Source organism: Archocentrus centrarchus, chromosome 22, assembly GCF_007364275.1.
Source record: "Archocentrus centrarchus isolate MPI-CPG fArcCen1 chromosome 22, fArcCen1, whole genome shotgun sequence".
NCBI classification, from domain to species: domain Eukaryota; kingdom Metazoa; phylum Chordata; class Actinopteri; order Cichliformes; family Cichlidae; genus Archocentrus; species Archocentrus centrarchus.
In genome coordinates, this window is record NC_044367.1 from 11,800,348 (window position 1) to 11,810,427 (window position 10,080).

The 10,080-nt window shown below is 40.7% G+C and overlaps 1 protein-coding gene across 4 annotated transcripts in view; it reads left to right on the forward strand.

Annotated features, from left to right (window-relative positions):
* tdrd9 (tudor domain containing 9) overlaps window positions 1–9,827 on the forward strand; it is a 28,900-nt gene extending 19,073 nt beyond the window's left edge. For 2 of the 4 annotated variants that reach the window (XM_030718726.1, XM_030718729.1), the window contains 17 exons: window positions 744–797; window positions 1,068–1,184; window positions 1,324–1,431; window positions 2,500–2,600; window positions 2,720–2,890; window positions 3,529–3,640; window positions 3,756–3,971; window positions 4,681–4,770; window positions 4,853–5,110; window positions 5,393–5,560; window positions 6,679–6,749; window positions 6,834–6,943; window positions 7,642–7,738; window positions 7,819–7,957; window positions 8,819–8,937; window positions 9,279–9,351; window positions 9,453–9,827. In XM_030718726.1, coding sequence (XP_030574586.1) covers window positions 744–797; window positions 1,068–1,184; window positions 1,324–1,431; window positions 2,500–2,600; window positions 2,720–2,890; window positions 3,529–3,640; window positions 3,756–3,971; window positions 4,681–4,770; window positions 4,853–5,110; window positions 5,393–5,560; window positions 6,679–6,749; window positions 6,834–6,943; window positions 7,642–7,738; window positions 7,819–7,957; window positions 8,819–8,937; window positions 9,279–9,351; window positions 9,453–9,551 — 2,103 coding nt within the window. In that variant the 3' untranslated portion in view covers window positions 9,552–9,827. The remainder of the gene's footprint in view (window positions 1–743; window positions 798–1,067; window positions 1,185–1,323; window positions 1,432–2,499; window positions 2,601–2,719; window positions 2,891–3,528; window positions 3,641–3,755; window positions 3,972–4,680; window positions 4,771–4,852; window positions 5,111–5,392; window positions 5,561–6,678; window positions 6,750–6,833; window positions 6,944–7,641; window positions 7,739–7,818; window positions 7,958–8,818; window positions 8,938–9,278; window positions 9,352–9,452) is intronic. The other 2 variants (XM_030718727.1, XM_030718728.1) reach the window with 2 other exon arrangements.
* The last annotated feature ends 253 nt before the right edge of the window (window positions 9,828–10,080 follow it).

Consider the following 10,080-nt stretch of genomic DNA (forward strand, 5'->3'; position numbering starts at 1 on the left):
TGGCCATGTTTCTCTATCCTGGCATGTCAGTGTCACATAGAAGTCTAAGCACAAGGACTAGAGAATAAAAAAAAAGGGGGGGGGGGCAAGGTTAGTCTATCATATTTAAAACGCTGGTTAGAGTAGTGATATGTTGTCAAGATAATGTTGCCTTAGAAACAAAACCCACACACTGTGTAGGAGGTCTTTTTTTTTTTTTTTTATTAAGCTCTCCTCAGCAACCTGTCAGCACTTTGCTGCCAGAGAAAAATGCTGTACGGACATATAAAGTTGTTCATGGTGGATTTTGAGATCTGTTTTGGATCATTATCCCACTGTAGAAGCCAGCATCTTTACAGTTTCACTTTTTTGACTGATTGTGTTAAGTTCTCACCCAGAACAAGATTTTTCCTCCATCTGTCCAGTGTCTCCTGTGCCATGTTGAAGACCTCACATAACAGTTCTTATTAGCTGCCATTAATGTTCTCATAGCCTGGTTGTTGTTTGCTGAGGCCACAAAGATGTAGGTTTTGGATAAACTATCAGGCACTACTTAAAATTTTTGACCTCCCATTAAAATCTTGAAGATTTGAAGTTCTGAGAATAAATTTAAAAGCTACCATGACATTAAAATTATTGTACATTTGGAAACATTTACAAAAAAGGCTCTGTTCAATATCTGTAGTCCTTTTGTTTTCCTTTCCTTTACCCCCCTTTTTTTTAACAAAAGTAAATTTTCTGTGTTTGCTGCTTTTCCTTCTTAGGATGAGCTGGACTGGGGAAAAGAGAACTTCATTCAAATCAAGAGGATCAGAGAGGTACAAAGATCATGCTGAAAGCTGGTCACATGAGTTCAGGGAATCACAGGAGATGAGCGTAACCTGAGTGCATTGAACAGCAGGCATTAAATGATAATTGCAGTGTATTTTAATCTGATCTATTTCTATTTGATTACTTTTGAGGTCATGGATAGTCCTGTGGTGTCTTTAACAAAGTGTTATTAAAAAATAATGGTCTTTCCAACACTTTCTATTGGACATGTAATTCAAAGAGAGAATAAATGCTTGCTTAATTAAGCCGCTGTTCAGGTTGCAGAGCTGTATGAGGAGCTGAAGAAGCGCGTGTCCCAATTCAACATGCATGTAGCAGAGGACAGTCAACTCTCAGACTACACCAGTGCACACAAGCAGAAATTCATTCTTCAGGTTAGTCTTTGCTAAAAACTGTGGGATGTTCATAAGTTATCTTAAAGGACATAGTTTAACAAAAAAGAGGAATTTGTTGGTTTGTGTGTGTGTACCTGAATGTCAGTTTGTTGTAAATTGTGACTCACTGTGTTTTTAGGTGGTCTTTGCTGGTGCGTACTATCCAAACTACTTTCTCCAGGGCCATATAGATGAAGCCCTGGCTTCCAGAGAGCTGAGTGGCTTCAACCCCAGAACAACAGTCATGGTATTATTGCCTTGCCTAAAATGTAGAAATGTTAGTTTGGCTCAGCTGCACTTAATGTTAGCATGCTATGATATTAACATGATTACAACTATAGATAAACATGTTAATAGTCTATTGGTTGTTGTTATTATTAAGCCTAATGTACAATTTGAGCTGGTTAATTCATTGATTTAGATAACACAAGTTGTGTTTTTCGTCTCCCTGTAGTTGCAAAGATCTAAGAGCAACAAATTTCTCTCCCTCTTTTCACAATGTACACGTCCTTAAAGTCTTAAAGTCTTAGATTTACAATTATTAATTAAAAGGCCCTTAAATATTCATCCATTCATTTTCTTCTGCTTCTCTAATTAGTCAGTTTAGCTGGATTTTCCTGCTTTTGCAACAGGACAAACTCCAGTCCATACTTCAATTCAGAAGTTGGCTGGAGTGCACCCAAAAACATCAGAAGAAGAATACCTGTCCACCAGAACTGATTGTGTCCACTCAAAACACTGCGTGTGCGCTTTAGGATGTTGCAGAAGCTGCCAAGAAGCAGCCCTCGACTCAATCCCTTTTTTATATAGAAACAGCGTCAGGCAGTGCAGAGCGTGCACTCAGACACAGGAATGGCATAGATAATCTTTTCAGTCTTTAAAATAAAAAAACTCACACAGACTGAAATGCCTCGAAGTGTGATTTGAAACTGTGTGAAGGACGGTACAAAACTGCTTTGAAGACAAACTCTGTGTATTCCTGGGGTGTGAAGATGTTGAAGAAGATGGCTGCGGCCTTGCTAGCCAGCCTACTTTCTAGCTGAGGGAAATGGGAAGAGTGTCTAATGACAGATGGGTTGAAAATAATGATTATGCTTCAAATTGGACTCTGCAGATTCTTTCTTAGGGCTGCTTCACCACAAACCTTTAAGTAGTCTTGTTGCAATCAGAAGAGTCGGAGCAGAATTAAGCATCCGCTTTTGTCCATCTTTTATAATTTCTTAAACTAAGTTCAAACCAAATTATAGTTTTGCTTTAACTCAATTAAATTGTTAGTCCTGATTTTCTAATTGTATCATCAAACTGTTGTTTTTAGTTGAGGAACCTTCCACCGTACAGTTTCCTGTATCACAAGCAGCTGCAGTCTCTGTTCCGCCTCTGTGGACAGGTCAAAGCCATTTCCTTTGAGAGCTCCAGGTACCAGAGGCTACTGCTGCAAGTCAAACATCATCACTCAGTACTTTGTCTGCTCGAACCTTTGGGCACTTTATTTTTTTTATCTCACTTTGTTTTTGTGTGCGTGTGTGTGGACTCAGAGCGTACGTGGAGTTTTACAGGACATCCCAGGACTCTGCTGTGCTGCCTGAAGTGTCTCTTGCCCTCACGCTGGGACATCAGAGCCCTTCAATGGAGCTGTCAGTCTACCCCATTGAACAGATAGAAACCTGTGCTGGGAACAGACAGATAACTCACATGAAATATTCACGGTATGCTTGGTTTCACATAATGCAGATGCCAGATGTAGTTGAGAAATTTGATTCATGAGTTCAAAGCTTAAACATGTTCGGCAAGGAGAAAATGTCATCCTAGCAAGTAAGTTTTGGGTTTGTCTGTCTTTTAAGGACTCAGTGTTTTTGGCAAATCTAACCCCTACATAACAGGCTGCAGTGGTCAGTGCCTCGGCCCCAGACGTTAATGTAATCTGACATCCTAGCACTTTGCATGCCTCTTGCCAGCAATCATTGGACTCAGAGAGAGGAGGTTTTAGGCAAAACCTCACCAGCTTCTTCCTACCCCTGCTGGGCTGCAGGCCGACATTATATATTTATTTAATCATAAGAATGCTGACAAATTTTGATAAGATGAAACACATTTTTAGTTTCTCCGAATGACCATAGTGGTTTTTCATGAAATATGCTGAATTCAGCTGTTATCACTAGTGAATAAAATTGAATGGCTGTCTGTTCTTGAAATGTTTTATTCTGGTGAACATCAAACAGCTGTTTTCTCCTTAAAATGTGATGTTAATGATATGACAGTGAAACAGCAATAGCACACACTTAAAATATACACATCGCTCATTGTTGATAGGGAAGATTCACCTAAAATCTCTGTTTCTGTGTAGTGTGAACGTTGACTTCCAGAGCCAGTCTGTCTGCCCAGTGGGAGTGGTGAGCAGCACCATCGACCCTGACAAGCTACCCCCCAATCGCTTGTTTGTGGTGAACATCACAGAGGTTAGTCCTCTTATTCTGCTTGACTTTTTTTGTTCTCTACTACATTTCTGAATTCCTTTATTTGAGTAAATAATATGAATCTTAATGGATGTATCCTCTCTGATTTCTGCTGCAGGTGGTGGAGGTGGGCCATTTCTGGGGGTTCCAAGCAGATGAAGCCAGCTTGGAAAAGCAGCGCCATCTGACAGCAGAGATTAACACACACACGCTGCATCCTATAACTGTGTCGCTCTACCCCAACCTGCTGTGCCTGGCTCCGTACTCTGAGTTCAATGACCAAAGCATGTACTACCGTGCCAAGATCCTACACATGCGTGGCAACAAAGTGGAGGTAAATATGATTTAAACTCTGCAGTCTGCTGTTCAACGTATAGGACACTCATTTTTGTCTGTCTTTAACTTTTATGTCAAATTGGCTTATGACCAGTTCCCTGCGTGTATGTGTTGTAAAATACAAGATTTTAATCGTCTGCTTGGCCATTTTAATCAGCCAGCCAGTTTTATTTGATTTCCTCTTGGGCAACAAGGTGGTGGAGCGGTTAGCCCTGTTGCCTCACAACACTTTCACCCGCCACCTGTATATTTTCAATGGCCCATTAAAAAAAAAAAAAAAAAATTCTTTATTAATATAATATCTGTATTTCATATAATTTGTTTATATTTTGTATGACAACAAAGTGGGTATGTGTTAACAGGCTCCAGCTCCATGTTATCATGCTTTTGCAATATCAGTCTGAATATGTTTGTTTGTTCATTTGTTCAGTCAACTTATCTGTCAGCTGGTCTCAGACCATCTGGCCACTGGTGTGATGAGCCCTGCCCACAGCAAGATTCCTCCCGCAGTCTATTTCTCACAGTCTAAAGACTTGCATGTTAGGTTAATTAAATAGGCCATGGATTAGAATGTCATGATACTTTAAATTTAGTATTAAGCACAATAACATTGTTTGCATATTACCTTTTGCAAATTAATTATCATCCCAGCACCTGAAAAATTAACTGATGCACCAACAAAAAGAAAGTTTCCCATCTTCCTGCAGGTGTTCTTTTTGGACTATGGCAATAATGAAATTGTTGCCTGCAGCAGCCTCAGGGAGCTCCCGTCTGACCTACTGTCTCACCCTTTCCAGGTAGCAACATTATAAATGGCACTGTCAATAAAGAAAATGCACATCAAATTAATAGTAAGAGACAAACTGCTTGTGGTGTCAGGCTCAGGAGTTCCAGGTCACTGGTATGCGTCCTTCAGCTCAGTCCATCATCTCGGGGAACCAGTGGAGCAGCCGCGCTCGCAACCGCTTCATCACTCTGGTGAAGGGCCATTCTCATATCGTGTCCCTGTACTCCATCCTCTATGGTGTTATGCGCGTGGAGGTGCTCATCCACTCAGAGACAACAAAAACCAGCGTGGTAGACGTGCTGGTGGAGGAAGGACATGCTGTGAAGGCTGAAGAGAGCTTTGACTCCAAGGTGACACAATAAGGAGCTGAGGCGGTTTCACATGAAATCTATTTGGCACTGTGCTGCGCCACAGTAGATAAACCATATTAAGCTTGGCATAAAGAAATTATTCTCTATACCAACAACTCATAGAGTTGACTGACTTCTCCTGTTAGCAATTAGAGATGACAAGTTATTCCAGTGCAATGCACTGACATGCATTGAGACAAAAATAAAATTGAGTCTGTATGAATAGCGCCAAAGCAGTTTGTACTTTTCTCTGTTAAAATGTTTGTGCTCTTGCTCTTGCAGCAGAACCACGAGGCACTGATGTCCCTGTACAAGGACATGAAAGAAGGTACCTATGTGCCCAATGCTGTAAGCAGCACCTGGAACGATCGTAAGAAAGAAGAGAAGGAGATCATTGACAGCCTGCTTACCCACTTTTCCAAGCAATCCCAGTCCTATTCCAGGAAAAAAGTAAGAGACATTGCAGACAAATGCACATTTGTCTTGTTTCTTCTTCATGAGAAGAAACAAGAATGACATATTTCATTACATAGAACCTTCCAGAAAAATGTGTTACAACATGCTTAATAAGTAGGGTTAAGTAAGTGGCTCTTTTAAACTGTATATGACCATTTAAGATTTGTACAACAGCAGCTGGTTATAAGCTAACATTATGCCAGCTAGTGTTAGGCTCAAGAGTTCTAAAAATCACACTTTGCCTCTGATTAACAATTTAACGTTCTCACATCTTATGAGGTTTTATTCGCTTAGTGTTTGAGTCGTTAACATTGCTAGATCCACCTCAAAGAAAGCTTCAGTAATGCTGCTAACAGCAGCTAACAGTTGAAAAAAACAGAAGTTCTTACCGATGGGGAAAGTTCTGGAAATCCTCAACAGCCCACCACAGTATCACTGACTCATCGACACGTATTGGACTTCTTTCACAAAGTTTTACAGCCTCCTACAGAGTAAATAGTTGCGGATGCTCCACACCCGGCGTTATGAGGTAAACGGTGACAGCCTGGAGTCACTAGGTGAACACTGGCCAAAGCCTTTGAGTTGACTCTGGGGTAAAAAATGTGAAATATTGCAAAAATATTTGTCAGATCTGTTTTTTGTTTTTTTTTTTATTCCTGATTTATTGCTAAGGGTTAATGTTATTAAAATATGGTGTGTACAAAAATGTTTTGTACGTAGAATCACGCCTGACCGTTACGGGGAAACGCAAGGTGGCTGGAGCTGCAGCTGCTATGAGGTACAGAGAGTTAAAGCATTCAGGTTGCAAGTGAAGTGGAAATGCAGAGATAATGTCAGAGAAGATAATGGTGGGTTTTGAGGAACATTAGCTTTTAAATGCCTGGTACTTTGGCGTTGCATGTATGATGGATGCCGTTGCCTTTGTATTGTTTGTCACTGTCAGTTTGTCCAGAAGAGGGAGCCATTTCAGTGGCTCAGTTCTGTGTTTGCTTTCATTCAGAGGCACACCCATTCAGTCTGACAGCCAGAACAGTGACGATGCTGCTCTGCATCACAGTAATCAGCGAATGTGTCATGTGATGTCTGATTGCTGTTTCCTTCTCACGCTACAGGTTCATCTGCACGGACCAACCAGTCCTAATATGATAAAGTTCCACAGCTTGAGCAGCAGCATGCTCTACAAGTAAGCACTACAGAGACTTAGAAAAAATTTACCTATAACAACCTACCCTCTTCATTGGCTGATGGTCAGTGTATCCTCCTGCAGGACTGTGCATATAGAGAAGTACAGCGTCAACTCCTTGGCTTTGAATGAAAGCCCTCACTACAAACATCAGAGGATGCTGGTGGCTGAGACTGTGGCAGTCAACTCCACAGGTACCAAATAAAAAAAAATATATATAAACTGACAGCTTCACAGACACACACCCAGGGTGAGGGGGGGTCACAAGCTAGTGTCCTTCTAGTGCTGCTCCCAAGCCTTTACAGATAGGAGGGTTGCATAAAGAAGGTCTAAATGTAATTTTAATCATAATATTTTTTATAGCACATTTTAAAAAGAGATTGCTTGGATAGATGGGCAAAGGCAGAATATTCAATTCCAACAGAAAGCTGGATGTAAAGGGCAGGTTCTAACGCCAAGGAGCCCTGGTTTTAAAATAACTATCACCTTTAGATTTCAACGTCAGCAGCCAGGAGGATCTGAGGCTGTAATGTGGCTCAAAAGTTCAACATTTCTGTTTATGGCCAGACCCCGACCTGCTTTAGCAGTCATCTGTGAAATTTTAAAAGATACTGGAAGGCAATGGAGAAAATCTGGAATTTGATAATGTGATGCCATGTGCTGAAACCAGTAAGAGTAAAACCAGTAAGTTAGCAACCTTGCATGTTGAGCTAGTTAAAGGTGAGAGAATGACTTTTTATTTATACCAGATAGAAGGGAATTGCAGTAATCTAGCCAAGAGAAATCAAATGCATGGACTACTTTTTCCAGGCCTGATTTTGAGGGCATTGGTTTAATCTTGGCAGTGTACAGCTGCCAGGGTACAGCTTTTAAGGTTATCGTTTTGTTGCAGGTACACACATTCTGCTGAGAAACACCTCCATCATGCCAGACATCCCTGGACTACCTGCACTTATAATGATGCTCTTCACTCCCATCATGGAGTTGCGGTTAGTATGACATGCATTACTGCTGTGCATATATGTACAGAAATTCATGTTCATATTTTCTTAACTTTTTTTGTTTTTAGCACTAATGAAGAGAGAACCTGCTACACTGGGGCACTCTGTGGCTTAGGCTTCAACAGTCAGAAACAGGAAGCCATCCTACCCGAGCATGACCTTGAACTGGCCTTCGACGTCAAGTTTGATGTTGATGACATCACCGAGGTAAAGTTCACCTCAGGGAGACTGACGTTGTAGCGTCTGACTGTAGTAACCATGTAGGTAGGACTTGTGACATCAGAAATGGCACTCAAATCATCCTGGATAGAAATCATTATGTATGTTCAAATAGTTTCAAGAAGTGATCCAGAAGTAGCTGCATGACAGCCATAATGAGAGCTGTTTGAATTCTCCAAATACTAAGGAAAGGTGCTTCAGTGCTTCCTTTATCACCTCCTTTAGCAGAGGATACACTGCACCAGGGTCTGAATACTTATGACCATGTGATATTTCAGTTTTTCTTTTTTAATAAATTTGCAAACATTTCTACATTTCGGTTTTGTTTTTTTGTTTGTTTGATTTGGTTTTTTTTTCTGTTAAGATGGGATGCTGAGTGTACATTAATGAGAAATAAAATGAACTTTCTTGATTTTAGCAAATGGCTGCAATGAAACAAAGAGTGAAAAATTTAAAGGGGTCTGAATACTTAGCGTACCCACTGTACACTCACGTTAAAATGCCTAGCTTCTCGCACCCAACAGTTGTTTTAGCCACTATGGATAGTTTGCCCTTCATAACAGCTCTGTGGGTGAATTCTTTTCAGATACTCAGGTTAGGGCGTGGTGTCATTGAAGTGGACCCTCTCCACTGTGTTTGCACCTTTTCATCCAGATATGGTCATTTCTGGTTCCAGAAAACCAGCATGTCAATAGCCAAAGTACTGACGTTGAGGCTACAAAATAGAGTCCCAAACCACTGCGTGATGTCATGTTGGCTACATCCATGTTTTATGCAATTTGTGGCTTTACTTTCTGATACTGGCAGAGATTTATACGATGTGGCTCTTGATTGATTCTGTGTTTTCAGATAAATGCCCTGCGAGTGGCTATAAACGGCCTCTTGTGCGAAGGCCCTAATGGTACTCTGCATCTGAGGCGTGACAAGATCAGCCACCTGCAGGAGGACTGTCGGGACCGCCTCATCAGGTCTGACATATACACATACTGGGGTTGTTCCTGGCTGAGGATGGGGCCTTTGAGGGGTGACTACGCATCTTTGGGCCACACAACATTAAGATGTTGTCTGTGATACCTTACTTAAAAGACATCTGTGCATTTTCCTGATATTTTTGACCACTTGATAAACACACTTAAGTAAATTAAAGCTAATATAAGCTTTAATTTACGAAAGTGTGCTTATCAAAAATACTGAAGATCTTTCTTTGAGCGAAAGCCAGAATGTCTTTGTGGGCACCAAAATGTTCTACAACTCAGTAAAAATGCAGAATTTTCAAGTCAAGTAATTATTGTGTGTTTTTATTGTGCAGACTGTTCACAAAGTCTCCGCCAAGGGAAGCTGTTGCTCCCCAGTTCTTTGAAAACCTGGGAAAATGGAACCAGGTATTGCGCAGATCAGTGCTCCTTCATCCCTTCATTTTATCTTCTGTGTTTTTAGGCACATTGTAGTTATTTCTATTTTAAAATGTGTATTTAAATTGCAGGTGGATCCTTCCCTGAGGATGGACATTGTGGAGCCTGGAGGTGGAAATGCCAGACGTGCTCTGTACCAGCTACATCCTGTAACTCTACTCAACAGCTAAAATTATTCCATAAGTATTTACATGGAACTGGTTTAGATGTCGCTTTGTAAGCAGTTTACTTTCAATTTAATTATTGTTCAGAGAAGTTTTTTTTAAGTTCAAAATGGGGGTATAACTTTCATCTTAACAGGAACATCCTCCATCCTTTCCTTGTTTACTGTCACTAGAGAAGCTTCCTGTTTAACTCAGTGGCTGCTGCAGTTCATTGATAATATTCAGCCTCTGTGCCCTGTTGTGTTTTCTGCAGTGGGTCATTAAAAATAGCTGTCTGCAACAGATGAGGCGTGTCAATCTTCTGACTGATTGTGACTCAAGAGTCAAGTTAAATTTGTCAGCACACACACACACACACACACACACACACACACACACTTATCTCCTACTATGAGAGGTGTGTTGGTGCCAGAATGTATTGGCTTATATTTATAGCTCTTCATTCCAAGTCTCTCATTCAAAGTGTTAGCACCTTAAACTTAGCTGTTGTCATAGAGAACCTCATCTTCATCTTCTGAATGTCAGTTCAGCAGTA